Genomic DNA, 24,496 nt, shown 5'->3' on the forward strand with positions numbered 1-24,496 from the left:
TACTCGTCTTTCAATGATTTATTTCCAAGATAAATACTGTCCACTTACCATGTTGTCCTTGCTCCCAACAACTCTTCAGACTTTTTTACTGCTCTTTTCTAATGCCTTTGTCTTTCTCTCCTTCAATTCATTACTAAAAGGCAATGCAGGAGTGCTCTTCTGCTATTTTCCTCTTCTTTTTGCAGAAAATATAATGCCTTCATCTTTAATACTGTCATCTAGGCTTTCTTTCCTTACTTGATGATTGGCCTAATGTTCTTCAAACAATGACATCACCTGACAGGAAACTCAGACAAGATGTTTCTGTGAAAGTCCACATCAACCTTTTAATTGCTCTGGTGCTCCTCAACCTGCACTTCCTGCCTAATCAGGCAGGAAGAATGTTCAAGAATGTAGGTAAATATGTGTGATTTGACATTTTAATAAAAAACAAAAATCCATTTGTTTTACAGCTTTTTTGTGAAACAGTAAGAAAATTAATGGATAGTAATTATAATTATAAGTTTTACTATTTTTTCTGAATTTTTGTAAAAATGGTAAATTAGAACATTCAACAATAATTTAATTTTAACATTAAAAATATTATTTTGATTAAAGAAATAGTGGTGGCTGTAGCTCAGGAGGTAAAACAGGTCAGTCTTCAAATCAGAAGGTTGGTGGTTGGTGGCTGCTCAAGTCTGGATGTCAAAAATCCTTGGGCAAGATACTGAACCCCAAGTTGCTCTGCAATGCATCCATCAGAGTGTGAATGTGTGTGGATGTTGGGTAGAAAGCATTTAGCATACAAAAAAAGTGCCTGCATGAATGAGTGTGAATGAACGAGGAATGTTGTATAAAGCACTTTGAGTACTCGGATAGAGTAGAAACAACAATAATTATATCATAGCATTAAAATATAGCTTCAATCAAAAAGCTTGCATCCACCTGGCTTAATAGTGGATTAAACACTATAGAAATAAAAAAAAAGATTTTGGTAATTACCAGTTCTGTTAATTTAGACCAGCTGTAGCATAAACCCTGCACTGGGTGTGGTCTGAATATGTTAAACACTGTTAAACAAACCAAATAAGAAATGTGATTTCCCTCATTTGGCAAGAATGTTGTCTCTGAATTTAAAATCACTTTTCAAAGTCTCCTTCTACCAGTTTCAGATGTTCTGTAATCTCCTGTGTCACTGTATATTTGATAAATCAGTTTGGACAGGTCGACCTTGACAGAGCCAGAAAAGACCTGTGTACCCTGCTGGGAGTCATCACTTTGCTCTGCCTTGCCTGGGGGGCCTGGTCTTCTTCTCTTTTGGCTATCTGACTACTCCTGGCCTCTACCTCTTCTGCATCCTGAACTCCCTCTGCAATGTCTGCAAAACCTGCTTCTTTGTTCAATTGGTGTTCTGATAGTAACTGAAATGACTGATGATGAGTCCACCTAATGGGACATGAGGGTACTGCAGATGCATAATGAATGCTTATTCACAATTAATCAAAAAACATTTTGTCTTCACATTTTTTGCTCATTTTAAAAAGGGAAAATGTTAAAATTTTCGTTTGCCATAAAAAAAGAACAACAACTACAAAACCAAAAATCTATTTCACTCCAATGTGTTGATCAGAGATACAACCCATATATAAAAGATATATATAAATCTTATAAAGTTTGTATCTGTCTTGTGTGAAACTTGTATGAAAAGCATACAATAGAGAAAACAGATATAAGATCCCTTGAAAAATTATGTAATGAAACTTGTATGTTTTGGATACTTACTCAAACAATATATGAAAGTGGCCACTTTCATGAGTAAATCATGTAGGTTTTTACTATTTCTTTTCCATATGGGAAGGTTTTGGTGTAAATCAAAAATAAAAATAAAATAACTGTTTTTGCCAGAGTATTTAAAAGTTGTAACTACTGAGGTATACTAATGTCTGCACTTCACCTATTGTGTATAGTGACATTAATGAATGAAGTTCATGAGTGTTGCTTGTAAATAAACAACCTACCTTCCTAGGTGGGAAATTAATCCTCTCCTTGTCACAGTGGAATTTATCCAAATTGTATGTTGTGTGTAGAAGGCAGTTAGGGTACTATTGTCCTTTGTTCTTACCCACATAGCAAGGAGGTCTGGCCCAGATCTGGTATCAAGCCGACACTGCTGGTTGACTTCTGGCATGATAAGACTTTTACCTTCTTGCTTTTTCTTTGCCCCCCAAAAAAGGAATGTACAAAACGAAGGAGAACAATGCCGGTCCGTACAAAGACAGACTTGATGAAAAGTCAAAGAAAAGATGCGAGGAAAAAATCAAAGGAGTGAAAGGGTTAGACCCTTACGAGCACACAGAGTGGACAAAAGACATTAGCGTGCTGCCCAACTTTCACCACGCTCATATTTATAATTATATGGTTCTTGGAGTGAGTGCATGCATTCATGAAGTTTTTAGTAACTTCAGGTCACAGCAACAAGCCCAGATACAGTTTACTGACGGATGGGTACAGGACCTCGAAATGCATCTAGTACAACAAAAGACCATCGTACGAACAAAGGTAAGTTTACCAGTCTCACAAATCGTCTTCATAAATACACATTCGTTAACCGTTTATTAATAGGACCTTTGAGCTCAACGGTAATTAATTAGTAGTGGAAATAATTTCTGGTATGCGTTACAGAAATGTAGCAGTGACAATAATATTGTATGCTGTAATCATACTGGGCAATTAGTGATACAAAAAAACTATTTTATCCTGTGAATAAAAGTATATGTTTTTGTCAATGTACCATGGTAATAACAGAATCGAAACGCAATATTCTGTCAGGACAATTCACTATTTATGCACAATAAACAAAGGAGCATAGCGCGACAATTTCTGTTCAGCGCCAGACAGAGCCGCGGACCTTCAGTAATAGTAATAAATCACATTCATGTAGTTGTAAAAAGCATGAAAATATATTAAGTAATCCAAAGTATTCAGAATACGTTACTCTCATTGAGTAATGTAACAGAACACGTTACAAAATACATTTTGGGGCATGTATTCTGTAATCTGTAGTGGAATACATTTTAAAAGTAACCTTCCCACTTCCCACTGTTTGTACTTGCTCCTACTACTGTATATCAACTCTTATCTCCACTCCTCACTCATGTGTCCACTCTTATCTTCCTTTCTTGCTTGAATTTTTTCGCTGCATATTCCTGATTGATTTGTGGATTTATGCATTTAGTAATTTTTTTATTTTATTTCAATGCTTTAACTCTTTCTTCATTTTCTCATTTTTACTTCTTATCAAAAATGTAAAACTTCTTCCCAAGAACGATATGACCCTCGACAACAACCCAGAACTTGTCACTTGCCAAAGACAGCTTCTGCCCATTCTGAGTGGACACACAGAGAAGATATACCCGTGAAGATTGACATCAATTTTGTAATCACCCTGACCTTGCTTAACCTGCATCTCCTGTTCAGGCACACAGTGGCAGCACTGTCCTCCAATTGGGCTTTTTGTTTTGCAAGGCTCTTGGCTGTCACTGCTCCCTGCTGGCCAATTTAAGTTGGATGGCCTTGTAGGGGTTCCACCTCTGCCTTCTCTTTATTAAAGTGTTCAACAAGTTTGTCAAACGATTCCGGCTCAAACTTAGAGTGGTGGTATGAGGTGAGTGGAACAATTTCGGCAGGACGGTGTTTGTAAACATCTGAATGACTGCTCAGTTCTTGTGTTTCAGCTGTCTCTACAGTCATTGCATCAGTTTCAGTGACTGATAGTGAGGTTTTTATGGCTCTGTACAGTTCTATAAAAACAAAGCAATGCAAGGAATACATTTGCAAGCATGTAAAATCTTATACCTGTTTGCTGTTTTGCATTTACATCAGAGTTTCTGGATCTTTGCATGTTTAAATAAGGATGGTGCATGCACGCATGCATGAGTCACATGCATAATTAACATTTTCTATTAAGAATTCATTTTTCATTGTTTCAGTGTGAGGGATTATATCATCAGTCATCATTCCCTCTATTTCTTTGTAGATGCTAGATGCCTGTCATGAGGCTCAGATGGTGACTAAGGTAGTGTTCAGGTGGGTTGTTCTAGGTTGTTCTCTGTTTTGTGATCATCCTTGAGATGACACTTACATGGTACATGCTAATGTTGTCATCTTTATGTATTGAAAAGTATAGTTATATGTAACATTTTCTCCATCAGTATACCCCTTTTTGCTCATTTTTATTATTGACCACATCTTCCAGGATACACACACTTGATGATAGGTTGTCGAATCTGTCAAAACAAAAAGTACCAAGAGCATCAAGCAGCAAGTTAAAAAGAACCGCTAAAAAATGTGACACTATTGATGTATTGTGATGTGCAGACAACAATATTTTCCTTGAATGGCAGTTTTAGCAGTCACTCTTGAAACACAATTTAATGTCTGTTAGTTTCATGTTGTAATCTGCTGTGGCATTTTCTGTTTGACAAATCAGTTTTTGTATGGAGCCAAGAAAGACATTTTTACCCCACTGGGGGTAGGGATGGGTATCGAAACCCGGTTCTTGTTGAGAACCGGTTCCCACTGTTTCAATTCCTTGGAATTGTTTGCTATTTTTGCAAACGATTCCCTTATCGATTCCAGTCGCCCCGAATGATGTCACCACATTGCGGAGCGTCGCTTACCTGGCAGGAAACATGGCTCAAATGCTCAAAAGTTTGGCTATACTTTACGAGAACGGATGACAACAGGGCAACTTGCAATACTTGCAAAGTAGATATTTCATTTATCTATCTATTTCATATTTCCACGAATATGCAAAAGTATTTGCTCACAAAACACACGATGACCTTAAATGAATGTCGTGTTTTTAATTCCGCTCCGGATTCGTGAATCTCAACCCAGCAGCAGCGCCAACGTTTGCACGTGCTCTCCCGTTAATGCGGCAGGTAAATAATCAACTAACAGTGCATATTATGTTAGCGCGATCTGCCTTATTACAAAATCTGCCATTACTGTGCATTTAGGTGACCATGATGAGAGAGACAGACAGAGTCTGGCTCAGATGCTGGCAGTTCTCGCTGCAGTCTACCGGTAGCGTCTCCTTTCAGGCCAGGATAGACGAATGTCACCGAGCAGTGACTAAGTTTGTGGTCAAAGATTTGGACCTATTTGCCACAGCAGATGCCCCCGATTTTCAGTAAGTGAATGTGTTTAATTGTAGGCAGGGACATTACTGGATATTCTTGTGTAGTTGCTACTGAATAATTTATGTTATACTTTGTTATTGCTACAGAAGAATATTTATTTTATTATTTTACATTTACAATTTTTTTCCCGGGGACCCTGTGACACCCCATTGAAGAGCCGTAGGCTGGATCTCTTAAGATCTCACTGCTGGGTTTGTAAGGCCATGTTACTCCTAAATTTCTATCTTGTTCAAAGAGAAGACATAAAACAAAGTTCTAAGCTATTCGACCTTAGTGTTCTCCTTTTTTAAAAATAAGAATTGATAAGAGAATCGATAAAGAATTGAATCGTTAAACAAAATCGAAAATGGAATTGGAATCGTGAAAATCTTATCAATACCCATCCCTAACTGGGGGTCATCACTCTGCTTGGCATTACCTGGGGTCTGATCGTCTTCGCTTTTGGCTACCTGACAGCTCCTGACCGATAAATCTTCAGCATCCTGAACTCTTTGCAAGGTCTGAAAAATGTTTGTCTTAGTGTTCAGCTCAGTTGTATGTAAATAATATTGCAAACTAAGCAAGTGCTGTGTGTGTGTGTGTGTGTGTGTGTGTGTGTGTGTGTGTGTGTGTATATATATATATATATATATATATATATATATATATATATATATCTGAATCCATCCTGTGGATGTGAATATATTGCAGATATATGATATATTGCAAACATAATTCAGAATAGATGAATGAGAGAAAAACATGTCATGAAAAAACTACATCATATATAACATAAGAATGGGAAAAAATTCAGACATTCATAATTTGTGAATGTTTACTGTTTATAGTTCATTACAAGCAATGCTTGTCAAGTAAAAAGTATAAGAAATTTATCAGGAACTTTTAGAATTGCAAAACATGTGTATGCAGTGGAATTTTGCTAAAAGCAGGCTCCTCTGTCTACAGAGTATGGAAATCATTCTATGAGGAAAGAACATGACAGAGGCTAATGCGCAATATTATAATGGATGGTTCCACATGCAGATTTTGTTTTGTTTAGGGATAAACAGAAAACTGCCACTGTTGTTGTATCAGTTTGTAGCAACTACCTCTAATAATAATGGTTTTCACTTAAAAATAAAATAGCAAGATGGAGACAGAAAACCTTTGTGGCAGCAACTTTACTCTTCCCACACTCAGCACCTCCACTTACAACACTTTGTTCTGACCTCTCATGTGACTAAATTGAGAATGTAGAATATGGAAAAGAATACGGAAATCTGAAAAACATGCAAACACCAAATGCAAATGCAAATGTGCAAATCGTTAGCTCTGTAAACACTGCAAAGACACGGCAGTTTCAGTGTTATTCTGTAGCTAATGCGGGAGACCTCAGTTCCCAAGTCGCCACCTCGGCTAACCAGACGCCGCTGGACCGGCCTGTGCGTCCACAGACAGGAGGGTTGCCACAACATGAACAAAATTAATTTCCACAGGTCCACTAGGTGTCAACCTTTGATCCTAAAATGTGTCTTCGCTCTAGTGCCCTTCAATTCACACATTAACCGTCACTGTCACCATGTTCCTATTTCACACAATGAAACACACAGAGAGCGCGTCTCACACGCAGAAACACACACAGAAACCTCTGAGCTCAACTTACAGTTTCTTGCCACAAAAGCCAGTCATAGACAAAGTTAAATGTGGAAGGTAACGTGGGCTGCAACTCTAGTCTCAACGTAGAATGTTTTTAGTATCTTGCTAGAGCCAGTTCGTATGACACTGGAATTCAGCCTCAACTTATGATGTTAGTATCTCGTGCCGAAAACCAGACACCGACAATTTAATGTGAAAATACGTGTAACTCAGCGAACAGATTAATTTAGAATTTCCAATATGCACATTTGGTATTTTTGATACAACAGGCTGTGCTTACCTTTTTATATTTGGACCGGTCCTCTGCTCGCCTCGCCTCACGATCTCACCACAGGCCAAATCGGCCTTCCTCAGCACACCAAAGATCCGGGTCGCGCAGCACCAAATTGTTAAAACCTCCCAATTGTTTTGATCTTTGGGCTGAAGGAAGGACAATACTGTATATAAATGGTGTATAAATGCTCAATCAACAATCTTTTATTCCATACTCAACACTTTATGAGCATAAACCATCCGGAGGAGAGATGAGCACGGGAGGGTGTCCGCCTGATCCCGAAGTGTCTCAGCGTTCCTCAGATTCTTATAGCTTCCGCCTCCCCTCCACCTAGTCATAAAACCTAAACATCTACATTCTTTCTCTCTCTCAGTGAGCCTGAGTTATGACCTTGGCTCCCTGTTTTTCTGCTTCCAACAAAGGTGGGGGTGAAGCTCCTGTGGAATGTGTTCTGTGCTCTCTGCACACAATATTCTCTTCTTAACTCAGCAGTATGAAATGTCATGAAACAGTGTAACTCATTCACAGTAAATCAACAGTATAGGATAATACAAACCTATCTAATAAATCTAATGATTTTCACATTCTTTTTAATTCAGAAATATAATGCAAACTATACTACATACTGATTATACTCTCTATAATAAGAAGTATAATGCGTCTTACAGCAATATAATGATTCACTGTTTGATACTTGAGACGGGCGATTGTGGCTCAAGAGTTGGGAGGTTGCCTTGTAATCGGAAGGTTGCCGGTTTGAGCCCCGGCTTGGACAGTCTCAGAGGGCCCGTGGCGCCAGTGTCCGGCAGCCTCGCCTCTGTCAGTGCGCCCCAGGGTGGCTGTGGCTACAATGTAGCTTGCTGTGTGTGTGAATGGGTGGATGACTGGTTGTGTAAAGCGCTTTGGGGTCCTTAGGGACTAGTAAAGCGCTATACAAATACAGGCCAATTAACCATACTTGGTGTTTTCGCTGCATTATTGTAGATTCTTAACCTTACAATATAAAGCATGTCTAAACATAACATATACAAATAAGGTTGGAGAAACCTGAGTGGTGAAACGTTTCTTTCTCCCACTGAAAACACTGTGTCTAGAAGAACAGAATCAACCTTTTGGGATATACATATTATATGACATATATAAATAAAACTGAATTTAAATAATGACCATTTTCATTCATCCATCCTTCCTGTTGTTATACAGTGAGAGGCAGGGACGGGTCTGCTACAGGGATAACATATAGGTAGAAAAATATTCATGCCCATACTCACATATATGTTCAAATTAAAATTGCCACTTAACCTTCATGCATGAAGCCACAGGACGCACAGAGACAGCTGGAGACCCATGGTCCTAAGTGCATATGAGAGCATGAGGGTGGGGATGGATGTTTGTGTCTGTAAAATAAATTCATAATTATAATAAAGGTCAATCAAATGGACCAATATGGCAAGGCCATGATGATCCACTTGGTAAAATAAATTCGCTTGGCATCTTTCTTGGCCTTAAGACAACAATTCTGATGGCTAAAGATCCAAACGGGACACAAAAAAAAAAAGAACTGCTTTGAAATTCATATGAGCTGTTCGCACTAAAGTAAAAATCACCATCACTTCATACGGATACCCTTTGGGCACCAGCTGCGGTCGCAAGGCTGGAGCCAAACAAAAACACCCTGATACCAACTGTGTTTAGTCTGTTCCTTCCCATTCCATGCAAGGCCACCTGGGTTGGCTGGAAGACTGTTTACTTAGCCTGGCAGGGCGAAGGACACTGTCTCAGCTGAACTCTGGACACGCACACACATACATATACACTGATATGCACACACTCCTCCCCCCTCCCTTTCCAAACGCCTTCGACGCTTATTCCCTTCCGATGCTGACGGAGACCAGCGCACGCAGGCCCGGATGTACTGTCTAATTAGGCTGTCTCTCACCCTTTACCCACCCCTGTTGCTTGTCATGTGTTTCTTTGGTGTATTAAGAGTTTTTTTTTTTCATGTGCTATGTGCAGATGTGTTTTTTTCTGCCTGGGGTTAGCTTCTGTTTCTGGGGATGAGAGTTGGGCATTCCCCCTTACCTTCTCAAGGTAAGCTATGTTAGCCTCCCATAAACCTTAAAGTGCACTTGAAAAGCTCGCACAAGCTTTTCAAGTGCACTTTAAGGTTTATGAGATTTTTTTCCCTTTAGAAATGTCCTGCATAATTTGTCTCTTTCCACTACAAGACACTTGCTTTATCTAAAACATAATCATATTCAAAGTAATCCAAAATTGGACTCTGGCGATTTCTCCCAACTTTTACTGACATGATTCTACGTGGGACGGAGCAGCAACACAGACGACTCGACTAACGTACTTGCCACCTGCTGGCATAATGAGACACAGCATAAAAAAAACCTGGAAACTACACTTCATTTTCACCCTAGACACACACACATCAATGAAAACTAAAATGGTAAATGGCCTGTATTTGTATAGCGCTTTACTTAGTCCCTAAAGACCCCAAAGCGCTTTACACTACATTCAGTCATTCACACACTGGTGATGGCAAGCTACATTGTACCCACAGCTGCCCTGGGGCGCACTGACAGAGGCGAGGCTACCAGACACTGGCGCCACGGGCCCTCCAACCACCACCAGTAGGCAACGGGTGAAGTGTCTTGCCCAAGGACACAACGACTGAGACTGTTGGAGCCGGGGCTCGAACCGGCAACCTTCCAATTACAAAACAAACTGCCAACTCTTGAGCCATGATTGCCCCAAACTAAACACATTTTCGCTCTAAATTCCGTTAAATTTAGTTAGTTTTGTTAACACTCATTACAGTTTTAGTTAGTTTTCCTTTTTTTGCAAAGTCTTGTTTTTATTTTTATTTCCGTTAACGAAAAAAAAATTCACTTCTAGTTTTCGTTATTTCGTTAGTTTTCATTAACGATAATAACCTTGTGCATTTCTACAAGATGTTTGATATCATCTCTGTCAGGTTGATTCTGGCATTTTATAGATGTAGAAAGCCAAGCCAGTGTGCAAACTGAGGGCCCTTTTCCCTCAATCAAACTTGGATTAAGATACTGATGTTTTGCAGAGAACTTGTTTCAGCTTCTTTTTCTTCCAGATTGAATATATCTTTATTTAACTTGTTCTCTTATTGGCTTATTTCAACAACTGTACAAAAACATATGACCAGTGAATTGCTTTCAAAATTGAGATAAACTAACTTCTAAAAAACATAACCTGTTGCTGAATGTGTGGGAACAGAATTTACAGCATATGCAGTTTCCAGTTTGCTTCAGTTATTTGACATCAGCCTGTATTTAGTTTAGGATCAGTGCCAACAGAGGGAATATTTTACTCTCCTGTCTGTTAACACTTCCTCTTTCTCTCTCAGACAGTAATTTACATCTTATTTCATTTCCCATTACCCTGCTCACTTTCAGCATGTTTAACTCATTTGCTTTTTTCCTACCATCATATCACCTGTGTTCTCTATTCATTTCAGAAGTATAAATAATATTATTTAAGAGACCCAGCAACATGCAAAGGTAGGATATGGTTTGGTACTCTTTGCATAAAAAGATGTTTAGCTTCATTATCAATATTGGGACTGCAAAATATATATTAGCTATTTAACTAAGCACACAAAATTGTTTTGTGCGAACACATAAAGCTGTAGATGAGTGTTTGCTCTTTGCTGTGTCTCTTTTAAAGACTTAGATTCACCATTGCTAAAATATATCTGTCTATCACTAATGTTCCGCATGAAATGGAATGAGATAGATTAATAACACCATGTGGTTTTGTCAGATTGTTTTATGCACTGCTATGTAATAAGACCTCATCTGCAGCCACTGGCTTTTGGTTGAAAAAAGGAAACCCATAGTTGTCATTTGTTATCATAATTACAATAATAAACGTCCACTTAAGTATATGGGGTCACCTTATATGAAAGCTATAAACACTGTCTGCTTGAAATGAGAGACAACACAATCTCTTGTCTTGTCTTCATCCTAGACCTCCTTTTGGCTTGTAAATTGCTTTCATGACAAACATCCTTTTTTTGTTAAGCAGAGACTTTTTTTAAAAATAGATTAATTTTCTCAATTTCACAGGATTAAGTGGGGGATACTTTGGTGGCTGGTGTCTTGTGTGTCTCATGACATGGTCTCTGTAAACTGTGCATCAGAAACGTCTATCTGTGGAAACTCTAGTTCTTTTTGTGATCCACATAAAAACATTACCATGAGTAAGTATTTCCATGTATTTATTGAAATTCCTATTGCTAACAGTATAGGAACATCCCCTTACTTTAATACTGTTGTTTTTTGGCATAAAGCAGGTCTAAATGCTAGCCTATAAATTCTCTGAAACTGTCAAACTGCTGCAATACATGTAAACTCACCATTAAAACATCTTAAAATATGAAAGACCTCCTCACAGATGAAAAGGAAGTACAGGCAAAAACATACCATACACTTCTTGTGACTAGCATAAATAATCAAAACACAATGAATCTCATGGTCTGTAAATTCTAACCAGCATACTAATGGAGCTAAACAGGAAACAATACAAAATCAAGAAATAATGAGAAAAAAACTGAAGTGGAAGAAAATAACTAACAATCTAAACAAAAACCAGATAATCACAAAATGCAAAAATCAAAGCAATTAACAGTTTCACCTCCAAGCAAAATATGCGAGATGCTCAGCTATTGTCTGAAAGACTGAAAACAAGAGGCCTTATACACTGTAAACATAGGAACTGATGATACAGTTACTTATATGTCCCACCAGGCCTCCTCTCGGTGGGACATGCCTCCACCTCAGCAGGAGGCATCCTTGTCAGATGCCCGCAGCACCTCAACTGGCTCCTTTCGATGTGGTGGAGCAGCGGCTGTACTCGGATGACTTCTCGCCCTAAGGGAGAGGCCAGCCACCCTTCAGTGGAAGCCCATTTCCACCGCTTGTATTCGCAGTCTCGTTCTTTTGGTCACTACCATGACCATAGGTGAGGGTAGGGTTGTAGATCGACTGGTAAATTGAGAGCTTCGCTTTTACACTCAGCTCCCTGATTGCAGACTGCATCACTGCAGCCGCAGCACCAATCTGTCTGTCAATCTCCTGCTCTCTTCTCCAATCACTCGTGAACAAGACCCCGAGATACTTAAACTCTTCCACTTGGGGCAGGAACTCGTCCCAAACCCAGAGTGGGCTCTGCACCCTTTTCCGCCCACTCCGGGTCAGGGACGAGCTCCTGCCCCAAGTGGGGCATAATTATAGAGCTAATGTGAATTCGGCTAAGGTATGCTGAATCTTTAAGCTGGATGATTGTTTGCTTTTCTCCGACCTTTTGTGCTCACATTCTAATACATTTTTATAATTCTACATTGTCGATTTCTACATTCTAATATAACCCAAGTACAGCCGGATTCCTAGTAATGTCTTTTTTTTTAAAAAATTTGACAGGCAATAGAAAGAGTATATGATAACAATTCAAATACCACACAATAACGACATTAACCCTTTAACTAACTGTTGAGATCACCATTCTTCATCATCATCATCATAATCGTTTATTTGTATAGCACTTTAAGAACACACCAGGCAGACCAAAGTGCTGAACAACACAGATCAAAACAACTACCAAATTAAAAATACCATAGAATCATTAAAAAATAGACGCTTGTCTAATATGGAGGGGAAGGTTATTCCAGAGCATTGGAGCCGCGATTGAAAACGCTCGGTCTCCTCTGCATTTCAGCCATGACTTAGGGCCCGACAGCAACAGCCACTCAGCTGAATGGAGCGAGCGAGGAAGAACGTGCTTCAGCAAATCAGATAAGTAGACAGGAGCCAAACCATTTAAAGATTTAAAAACCAATAAAAGGACTTTAAAACGAACCCTAAATTCAATGGGAGGCCAATGCAAGGAGGCCAGAACCGGAGTGATGTGATCGAATTTCCTACTACCGGATAAAAATCGTGCCGCCGCATTTTGCACTAACTGCAGGCGTGACAAGGTGTCCGACCCAACCCCTATTAAAAGGGAATTACAATAGTCTAGACGTGAGGTGATAAAAGCATGAATAAGAGTTTCCAAATTTGTCACGGTTTGCCGGGGCAAGCCGTGTGGAGTAGTAGAAAGGACCCAAAAGGCGGCAGCTCTGGTGCAGGTGAATATTTATTTACAAGGGTGGGTACAAACAGCAATGGTGGGAAAACATGAAACCGGAAACCTAAACTGGGTAAACTAACAACACAAACCAGAAATGAAGATGCAGGGAGGTCCGGGGAAATACATACGGAGAGACGTAGGGAGACCGAGGGGAAACAACACAGACGAACCAGCAACTACCATGACAGAAGACACAACTTAAATACACTCAGAGAACACAGGGAGATTACACACAGGTGGGGAACACAGCTGGGAGTGATTACGTGACGAGACTAGGGAGGCAAACTGAAAACACTCACATAAGACGCAGACCTTCACAATAAAACAGGAAACACATACACACAATGACACAACACACCAACTTAACACAGACTGGGGGACACAGAACATAGGAACATGAACCACGAAACAGAAGAGTACAAACACCCAAGGCAACCAAAACCACAGAATACTAATAAACTAAACATAAACACGGAGTCGCAGACTCCAGACCATGACAAAATTGGGTTTGGAAAGGAAAAGCTTAACCTTTGATAGGCGTCTGAGGTGATAAAAAGCTGATTTTACCACCCCATTTACATGACCTTCAAAAGTAAGCGCAGACTCAAGTTTACCACCAAGATTAGTGATTGAACTTTTCAGATGGGAGGTCAAATCACCAAAATCAACATCTGGAGAATCAGTAGAACGATGCAGGCCATATAAAATTGCTTCCGTTTTGCGATCATTAAAATTCAGAAAATTATTTGTCATCCATAATTTAATATCGCTAAGACAGTCAAGCAGTGATTGACATGGGGAGGTATCCAAATGACTAAAAGGCAAATAAAGCTGACAGTCATCGGCATACAAATGAAATGACACTCGAAAAATCGCACCAAGAGGGAGTAAATACTGCGAGAAAAATAATGGCTCAAAGATAGATCCCTGGGGCACACCCCAAAGCAGAGGGGCAACAGAGGAAGTGGGCAGCCCCAGCTTAACACAAAAACTCCTTTTGGAAAGATGTGATTTTATCCATGACAATGCCAAATCAGAAATTCCCACACAGTGGTGTAAGCGGGAAATCAGCAGGTCGAGGTCCACTGTGTCAAATGTAGCTGTTATGTCCAATAACACAAGCACAGCATATTTACCACGATCAGTAGCAAAAAGAATGTCAGTCATAACTTTAACAAGAGCTGTCTCCGCACTGTGAAAGGGCTTAAAACCAGATTGGAAGATTTCAGACAGTTGCGAGTCATTCAAGTAATCCAACAGCTGGGTATGTACAATCCTCTCCAAGATCTTGCTTAAAAAGGGAAGCTTGGAGATAGGTCTAAAATTTGACATAACAGAACTACCAAGGCCAGGTTTCTTAAGTAAGGGGTGTATGACTGCATGTTTAAATCCACTAGGAACTTGACTGGTTAACAGACTAGTATTGATAATTTTCAGGATATAAGTCTGCACTTTAAGGTTTATGGGATTCATAAACCTTAAAGTGCACATCCATACAACTGACAAAAGTCAGTTGTATGGATGTGATGTAATGAAATGAGTGTCTACCGCTCACATGGACTGTTTCTGTCTGTTACTCTCTGAACTCTTTGTAAATGCAAGGTAAACAGCAGTATGCTGTTGAATATAAAGCTACAGATGCATATACAGTCTAGAACAGAAGTGAAAACACCACAGACTGTACATTAGCTACAACACTAAAAAGTCTGTTTCAAAAACAAAGAAAAAAAACCCTGAATCAAGTGCCCTTGAACTCTGTTGGAGTGGCTATAGCTCAGGAGGTAGAGCAGATCATGTGCTAGTTGGAAGGTTGGTAGTTTAATTCCTGCCTCCATGTTGCTGGGCCAGATGCTAATCCTGATTTGCTTTCCGATGAATTGATTGGCATATGAAGTGTGTGACTGTTATATAGAAAGCACTTAAGCATAGAAAAGGAACTCTAAAAAGTACTCTCATATATATGAGGGTATATGATATGTATCCTTTTTTTCCTTAACAGCTGAATTCTGTTTGATGAATACATGCAACTTTTCAAGGGGCCCTGAGGACACCATCACGTAAACATTTACATTTTTATGATTAATTTTTTGTCTGTGTTCCTTTCTGTTTTTGAGTTTAAAAAAAACCTCTTAGATCTAACATTTATATGAGAGTAAAGTATAAAGAATTAGTAGAGTTGAGATTTAAATCATATTCAAGAACAACACATTCTATGACATGAAATCACTGAATAGTTATAAATCAAAATGATTCATATTATCTTTTCCGTTTTTCTCTAAGGTCCTTAAAAAACATGGAAGAGGTTCTTAAGAAAACAGGCTTAAATGGAAAAACATTGATCGCAAATCCTTTCTGCAATTTAGTGGTCCTCGTGTTCCAGCCAGAGGCCAGTAAACGCATTGAAATGTATGCCAATGACACGGAGGTACAAAAAAAGAAAGAAAATATTCTTAGTGGCAAACATGAAGTCAAACTACATCCCCCGCTGGCATTTTTTTCATTTTTCTGTCTTGACTGAAATTCACTACATTACCAAAAGTATTTGCATCACTCAAGTGATGCAAAATATTTACATACAGTGTTTCTCTCTGTTTCTGATGATATAGGCGGACGTGACTCATCTCCCCAACAGCACAGTGAGTGTTCAACTACCAGCAGAACTGGATGCTGGACCAAACAACAAGATTGTGTTTTCCATGTTTACATTTCCTGAAACTAACAGGGTAAGACATTACACTTGGTTATATAAATGTATAGAAAAGGATGTGAATAGCTGTTGTTTAAGATGTGTTAAAATGGGGTGGCTGTAGCTCAGGTCAACTACTGATTGGAAGGTCGGTGGTTCGATGAATGTGTGTTAGTAAGTACTTAGAAGCATAGAAGACCTATGTTGTGTGAATGGGGTGAATGTGGCATGTTGTATAGAGGGCTTTGAATACTCCGGGAGATTATAAAAGCACTATATAAGAATCATTCCATTCCATTTTAAGGGCATCTATACCAGGGGTTGGCAACCCTTAACCCTTTTACGCAAGATAAAGATGACTTTGTAGTGGAAAGCACAGTTCTTCATTTCCTACCATAGAAGAAAGTGGTCAGTCAGAAACTCCACATCCTTTGCAGAGGTCATTTTCATACCTTCAGGGACCTTAATTAAAGGTGTCGACCAGCTCTCTCCCCGTGACTTGGGCCCAAAACATGACTCCATCACCTCCTTGCTGACGTTGCAGCCTTGTTGGGACATGGTAGCCGTCCACCAACCATCCACCTGGACCATCCAGGGTTGCATGCATCAGTGAACAAGACTATTTAAAGATTAGTCTTTATATACTTCTGGGTCCACTGCAGCTGTTTCTACTTGTGAACATTGGTTAGGGGTGGCCAAATAGAAGGTTTATGCACAACTGCAAGTTTCTGGAGGATCCTACACCTTGACGTACGTGGGGTTCCAGAGACACGAGTGGCTTCAAATATCTGTTTGCTGCTTTGTAATGGCCTTTCCGCAGGTGCTGTCTTAATCTGATGTATTTGTCTGGTAGAAACCTTCCTCGTTGTGCCTATATCTGCACAAACCTGTGTGTGCTCTGACTCAGCTACAAATCTCCTAACATTATGGTGATCACGCTTTAGTTTCCATGAATTATTTAAGGTTTTCATTACATGTCCAAGGCATTTAACTATTTCACGCTTATCAGCAGCAGACAGATCCTTTTTCTTTCCCATATTGCTTGAAAATGGTGATCTGTTTAATAATGTGGAATATCCTTCTTTTGTAGTTTTTCCTTTAATTGGGCTCACCTAGCAAACAAAGTCACTTTCATCAACGCAGGACTGTAAGCTGTCATCTGTAAGGCATGAGCGGTGTTTGGTTTTAACATAGCTCATAGTGGAAAATAGCAGTTCACATACATATGTGTATCCGAAGATCGTCATGAATCTGAATGCATATTTCTTCATGTTTATGTGTCGAGGATGGCATTCCATGTTTCAAACACAAGTTAATAATTTTATTTTAATATTTCAAGATCACACTAATCTTCCAATTTAGAACTACAATTTTAAAAAAAGAACTAATGCAAATAAATTTAACTTTAATTAAATTATTATAATTTATTTTGTAAAGTCATGCGGAGCCACAGTATAAGGACGAAAAAGGCTGTGGAGCCGTGGGTTGCCGACCACTGATCTATACTAATTCTGTCTATTGTTTACACTGTATTATTTAACTACCATGGTTGGTTAGTTTTGTTTGTTGTATCCCAAAGAGATTAAAGAAATATTGCCTCTAAATAGCACTTTGGCTTGAAATCAGTTTGTCGCTGCCATTAATTCCATTATTCACATTAATACCAGGCCTCAGTTTTGTATGTCTGTGCAGTTCTGCCAATAACCACAAATACACATAAGCTTTGAATAAAAGACACTAGAAACACATACATATATTTTTTATTGTTTTAGAAAAACAAAAATTGGTCACTATACTCTTTGGTCCTTCACGCCAATATGCTAGAGGAATATGCCAGATGTGCAAAGTGAATGCTCTTCTGCAGTTACTGTTTACAACAATACACCAAATGTAAATCAATATAAATTTAAATTAACTTGTAGGAATTTAAGTACACCGGTAAGAAATAACCATCACTGGGGGTCTTTTTCCTTTGGATACTGTAAAAGCCCTTCAGAATAGTGAAAAAATCTTACATGATGCATGTTTTAAACAAACCTTCCCATTAATATCAATGTGTCTTGTATTTTAGAAAATGTCTGAAGTGGCACGTGACCTATATAATCTAAAACTAGTTGGCCTGTTGGTACAAAATAAACCTATATCAGGACTAAGTGAACGTGTCAACATAACCATGGAGGTTACCAAAAATATAAATGTAAGTGCAACTTCATTTCATCATTTATTCCATTCATACTTTACATATTATAGTATTAAATAACATGGAATGCATTGTGTATGTGACTAAATATATAGCATATATATATGCATGTTATGCATAACATAACATGCAGTATAATTGTGTTACAGGAAAACCAGAATCTCTCCTGTCAATTCTTAAATTTGTCAACAGGAAGTGAGTAACCAGTAATCACATTTGTGATGAATAGTAACATGTGACACAAATATGTTATTTTATGAATAGGAATGATTGAGGTTCATGGTTTCAATAGGGACCTAAAAGTTGAACTGTAATTCATTGGTGGCATCTTAACTATAATGGATCTCTTTGTTTTGCTTACCAGGTTATAGTGAGGATGGCTGTGAAACACTTTGGACACGTAACCAGAGTAATGTCACCTGTTCCTGTAACCATCTCACGTACTTTGGTGTACTCCTGGTAAGACTGGACTTGTGCATTATATAAAGAGGAATTCAGGATATACAAAAACAAATATTAATACAAGAGCCATTCATTTATAGCAAAACAAACAATCATTTAAAAAAAAAAAACATCTACTATCTACTAGAGATGGACCGATCTGATATTACGTATCGGTCCGATACTGACCTAAATTTCTGGATCGGACATCGGAGAGAAATAAAAAATGTAATCCGATCCATTAAATATCACGAAAGCACTCCTCAAAACGTACGACATGGCGTAACTCTGCTCATAACCATAGCACGTCGGAGCAGTATGCGTCACGTGATAGAGCAGCTGTGGCGTGCGAGACCTGTCGGTGGTCTGGTTGAGCATTTGGAGCCTCGCTACCAAACCGGCATTTCATCTCCTAGAAAGTTATCCCAGAGAGAAGTAAAGCAAGTGTGTAAGTTCATCTCTGAATGTTTGTAAAGCATTCCCACCTTAAGCTTAACAACCGATATATGGAGCGACTGCCTCTCTCTCTCCCTCCCTCTCCTGTTGCTGCTTCAATCATGAAACTGATCAATGATCGGCTGATCGGCTTTTCTGTCGCGAGTCCGTCTCTCTTGTTTGTTTTTGGCCCACTTTGCACGAGAAAGAGGAAACCAGCGGCTGAACAACAGCAGCATGTTTACGCTTGATAAGCTGTTGTTAGAATTTATTTAATATTACTTTCTACACCAGGATACTTTTCTACGTAGCTGACGGCTGGTAACTGTGCAGGGGCGGATCTAGCAAAGTTTAGCCAGGGGGGCAGGTAAGAAAGGGGGTAAATCAACAAAAACATTGATAACTTTATGTAAATATGTATTTTCTCCACAGGTTTCTCCACATGTGTCAGAAAAGGACACAATAATATTGACGTATATTTCCCAAATTGGTTGTAGTGTCTCTCTTTTTGCCCTTTCCGTTGCAGTTTTGCTGTTCATCACAAATAGGTAACTTTTTTGATGATATTCTTTCAACATTCGTCAGTCATCTCCCGTCTCACATATTTAGTATCAGGCTCTTCTCACCAAACCTCTGCTCATTTCTTTCTGTCTTGTTTGTTGTTTGTTTTTGTGAATTTACATATTTATTCATTACTTTAATAAAAGGAAATACATTCTTTTCGCAACAAATGCAATTCTTTCTGGTTTATTATGTTAGTAATTCTGTCAACCATCCCATCCTTCTTCTTGATATGGCTTTCTTCAATGACATGACCACTAAATTTGCCACTTACTCTGTCTCCATTGTCTAACAGAACACTCAGACTAGATGTTTCTATGAAGGTCCACATCAATCTTGCAATTTCTCTCATCATCCTCAACCTGCACTTCCTGCTAAGTTCCACAGTGGCAGCAGTGCCCCCCACTGGGGTCTGTTTATACATGGCTCTTGTCCTTCACTACTCCCTGCTGACCACTTTTAGCTGGATGGCTGTGGAAGGATTCCACCTCTACCTTCTCTTAGTCAAAGTCTTCAACATCTATATCAAGAGATACCTGCTCAAACTCAGTGTGGTGGGATGGGGTGAGTGGAGCCATTTAAGCAGGAAGCTGTTATTATCAGTCACATAACATTTAAGTGACTGCTCGGTTCTTGTGTTTCAGGAGTTCCTGCGATCATTGTGTCAGTGGTGGTGATCATAGACAGAGGTTTTTATGGTCCTGCTGTTGTGGACAACTATAACTCCAACAGCACTGCAATGTAAGGAACAAATGTGATTGCATGTAACACCTCAACATAATTAAACTGTTTTGTATGTGCATTGGAGTTTCTGATAATACAATACAATAAAAGCTTAAAAAGGGAAAGGCATACAATCCTATTTAACCTAACATGTAATCTCACAATTTGACTCTGAATCTCAGTAGTTCCACCTACATGCACTCTTACTATGTGACTCTAAATCACCTGGGCAGGTGAGAGATTAAAATATGAACTGTAATCACTTTCTTTGTAGATGTTATATAACTAATGACACGGTGAAGGTGTTGACTACAGTTGTGCTGTTCGGCTTGGTGTTCCTCTTTAACGTGATCCTATTTGTGACAACTCTCTGGCATATTTTGATTCTCCGCCGTGTCAAAGAGGTATGGGTTAATCTTTAAATCTTTATAATGCATCTTGAAAAGTTTATGAATCTCCACATTTTTCTCATCGGCAATCCCTTTGAAAAGGCCACAAGGAACACGTGTTAAACATTCAGTAGCATCTTTATTTTAAAGGTAAATAAAGTGAAAGTGGGTTACCAGTCATTTAGTTTTTCTGATAAACATTTATCCATCTTCTAGTACATTTCTAAATTGTGTAATGGGTTAGGTATAAACTATTCCTGAGTGTAAATGCTCATCCTTGTGTATTCCTATCGATTTTCTGTCCTTAGTAATATTGCCTGATTACTGTAACCTGTGTTTAATGTGTCAGCTAATCACACATGTTGTTTTCCTAGTGTTTAGTGTTGATTTTCCCATGTTTGACTTTTTTGGAACAGTTTGGAATATGTTTTTTCCCTGCTTCTCACTGAGAATATTTGCCTCAAAGGATACCTTCCAGTGTAATGGCCACTGCCTATCTTGTGCCTAAATTAGTTTTTTACTCCTTAGCCATAAAAGGCTGATGGGGTACTGACATCACCCTGTTGGGCACATAGCCAGAGAGGTGGATGGCATGGACACCCAAGTTTGTGAATGCCAAAATTCAATAATGGGGTGACATTGGGTTTTGAAATTGGCACTGTAGGTGTAGCTACTAAAAATCTTGGACAAGTTCAAACCCTGGTGACACTGACCTCAATGTCAGAGCTCAGCCTTTCTAAAAATCACTTAGGATTTACAACTTTATACCATAGGTGTATCTACCAGGAGGCTGATGGGTAGCACTGGAATCGTATAGTATTTGTATAATTTTACTGTTTTTTACTTACTACCGCTGTGTGCGAGATACCTCTTCCTTGTGTCAAAGTGCTTGCTTGTATGTTATCAACTTCCATTTAGCATGCTGTATGAGCGAATGAAAGAGTCTAAAGATAATACACAAACTGAAAGAGATGTGATCTCATTCACTAGACAGGAGGCAGTTTTAGTGGTTACTGTTCAAACACATTTAAAAGTCATGTTAGCTTCAAGAGCACAATTTTACATAAGCTGAATAAGAGACATGCTTTCCCTGATGAGATAAGAATAGTGACAACGAGTTATAAAACAGATTTCAAGTTCTCATGCTGCTTGTCAGATGTTCTATAATGGGATGTTTCATTTTATGCTTGGCAAATCAGTTTGGACAGCGCAACCGTGACCGTGCCAAGAAAGATATTTGTACCCTGCTGGGAGTCATCACTCTGCTCGGCATTACCTGGGGCCTGGTCTTCTTCTCTTTTGGCCATCTGACCACTCCTGGCCTCTACCTCTTCTGCATCCTGAACTCATTGCAAGGTCTGCATAACCTGCTGAAAGATGAAATACTTGCTTTCAATTTTGCCATGAATGTTTGTAAAGTGTATGAACGAACTGTAACCAGGCACAGTCTTTACTACTTTCTCTCCTTTGTGTGATGCAGGTTTCTTTATATTCCTGTGGTTTGCGATGTCACTGAGAAAGACTAAAAATCCCCGTGCTATGCCAACCAGTGAAATGGCTACAACAAGCAAGTAGTTTGAACAACTACCAACTCATCAAGAAGCTCCCATGTTTGTGTAGTTTATAGGTAATACTGTAAGATGTTCCTACTAACATGTGCTTTCATTATTAATAATATGTCATGAAAAGAAGTGTAGCAAATCCAAATGCAGACTCCAGAAGCAGACGTAATGAAACGAAAAACAAGCCTTATGTGGCTGATTTAAAGCCAAAAGAATGAATCAAAACACTCAGGTCAACAATGAACATCATGCTGTTGTAAGAAAGTTGTAAAGTTTTTGCCTTGCAGGACGAATATAAGCTTACATAAGTGATATTAATCAAGGTTCTATATAATGTGATTTACATTAGTAATACTGTTAATAGGCTACATGTATAAATATACATCAGTGTAGGGTTTCTTTTCTCAGCTGTCACAAATTGGAAGATTCAGGAATTTATTTTACACTAACTGATTCCATATGTTCCTTAGTAATGAAGTGATGATTTTTACTGGTTGTTCTCATTCATATGACTTGCACGAATTACCACAACAAGAGCATTCTGGAGTAAACCAATATATCCCATATGGAAAAGAAATAGTAAAAACTTATATGATTTACTCATGAAAGTGGCCACTTTCTCATTACTTTCATATATTGTTTTAGTAAGTATCCAAAACATACAAGTTTCATTATATAATTTTTCAAGGGATCTTATATCTGTTTTCACTCTTGTATGCTTTTCATACAAGTTTCACACAAGACAGATACAAACTTTATAAGATTTATATATATCTTTTCCAAGGAGTCTAGAATAAGTGTCGCCAGATGTATCAATTTTCTTCTCCTAATTATTATTATAAACCTTTCCTTGATATGATGACGTTTTCCACTGAGGTCAAGAAAAATACACCTTCTGCATTGCCTACTGATGTGATTTGGTTTTGGAAAGTACCTCACCTGGTGCTGGTTTAGTCCTTTGTAGTGTCCTTTGTACATCTGAACGAGCATTGTTAATTCACTAAATGCTGTGACATTAATATCAACAATAAAAGAAAATTAAAATTGTTTATGTAACATGTTTGTCAAGGGTGTAAGTGTGTGGCAGGCAGAGGTGTGGATCCAAAACACATGACTCTGCAACACAGAACAATGGCTTTAAAGCTGGTGAAAAGGGCAACAAAAACAAAAGGCAAAAATACCAAAGTAAACTGTACCAGACGTAAAATAAACTCACTCACTATAAGCTGAACTGAAGGGAAACAATGAGGATCTTCAAGGTTCAAAACACTCAGTAAACTACAAAATCTGAAGTTTTGTTTCATTTCATTCCAGTTTCAACAGGTGGCGTACCTGCTGCTTCTAGGCACTCCGAGGTGTCAGGAAATCTATTTTTGTTAACCAGAGTAAATTGTAATTAATGAATTAATGTTTTATTGACATTACCACTTCTATATATTTAACCTTTATTTATACAGGTTGTCCCAATAACATTCACGATTTACAAGAGGGCTCTGTTTCAGACATACAGATTGTAATTACACCCATGTGTAAAAGAAAACAGTACCCTATATCTCATTATTTTTGCTGCAGATTGTGAAGCCCAATACAACACTGGAATCAAAAGTGTAATCAAGTAAATATGATATAGAAATTTGAATAGTATTTAAATACATTATTCAAATGATTAGAAGCATATAGATGAAAGAAAGAGAGATACTGCTGGGTGAGCTCCATTCACTCACATCATCAGAGAGTGTTATTTATGTATTACTCACATTATTTATTGTATATTGCCTTGGTGCCACTGGGTTTTAGCATGTCTCAATGTCTCACACATTGATGCCATTGAACAGCCGGATTATTTTATCTCAGGAAGTTGGGGGGAAGCAGACAATTCAACAGGAACAGTCTTTTGTCTCTTCAACCACTGTAAGAGGTAGCAAGGAAGTGTGAACTTTTCTTTGGGAGAAGACCAAAGGTGTAAAAACTGCCTTTTGTTTATCTCAGGATGGCTAAAACATACCCTCTTAGATGAACCTTGGCTAGATGTAGAACAAGCACTTTGCAATAATCTAGAGATCTCAGACCTACCATTTATCAGCTCAAACATCCAACGACATGAATGCTTTAAAAGCATCAACATCAGCTCTTCTCTGACAGCATGGTGGGAGTTTCTAAAATTGACGGCGTCTTCATTAATCCCATGCAAACGTACACCTATCTGGAACAACCCTGACATATTACAAAACAA

The 24,496-nt window shown here is 38.6% G+C and overlaps 1 protein-coding gene across 1 annotated transcript; it reads left to right on the forward strand.

Moving 5' to 3' along the window:
- Positions 1 to 266: 266 nt before the first annotated feature.
- LOC146639293 (adhesion G protein-coupled receptor G5-like) lies at positions 267 to 22,276 on the forward strand. Its single transcript, XM_085351161.1, has 13 exons — positions 267 to 392; positions 4,016 to 4,065; positions 15,547 to 15,691; positions 15,873 to 15,989; positions 18,024 to 18,149; positions 18,302 to 18,347; positions 18,517 to 18,611; positions 19,461 to 19,576; positions 19,885 to 20,153; positions 20,234 to 20,330; positions 20,587 to 20,716; positions 21,901 to 22,057; positions 22,182 to 22,276. Exons 1-13 carry the CDS (start codon positions 267 to 269, stop codon positions 22,274 to 22,276), a joined length of 1,569 nt encoding a protein of 522 aa, XP_085207287.1.
- Positions 22,277 to 24,496: the final 2,220 nt, after the last annotated feature.

This window comes from Diplotaxodon limnothrissa, linkage group LG1 (assembly GCF_057381915.1).
Source record: "Diplotaxodon limnothrissa isolate DT_005_m linkage group LG1, D_limnothrissa_male_GT1.1, whole genome shotgun sequence".
Classification (NCBI taxonomy): Eukaryota; Metazoa; Chordata; class Actinopteri; order Cichliformes; family Cichlidae; genus Diplotaxodon; species Diplotaxodon limnothrissa.

What these genes read in the sequence shown, in the direction of transcription:
- LOC146639293 (XM_085351161.1), top strand. Translation starts at nt 267, where the DNA reads ATGACATCACCTGACAGGAAACTCAGACAAGATGTTTCTGTGAAAGTC. An exon ending in GTGACTAAGGTAGTGTTCAG is followed by an intron (nt 4,066 to 15,546) that starts GTGGGTTGTTCT and finishes TTTTTCTCTAAG; the next exon opens with GTCCTTAAAAAACATGGAAG. An exon ending in AGGTTACCAAAAATATAAAT is followed by an intron (nt 18,150 to 18,301) that starts GTAAGTGCAACT and finishes ATTGTGTTACAG; the next exon opens with GAAAACCAGAATCTCTCCTG.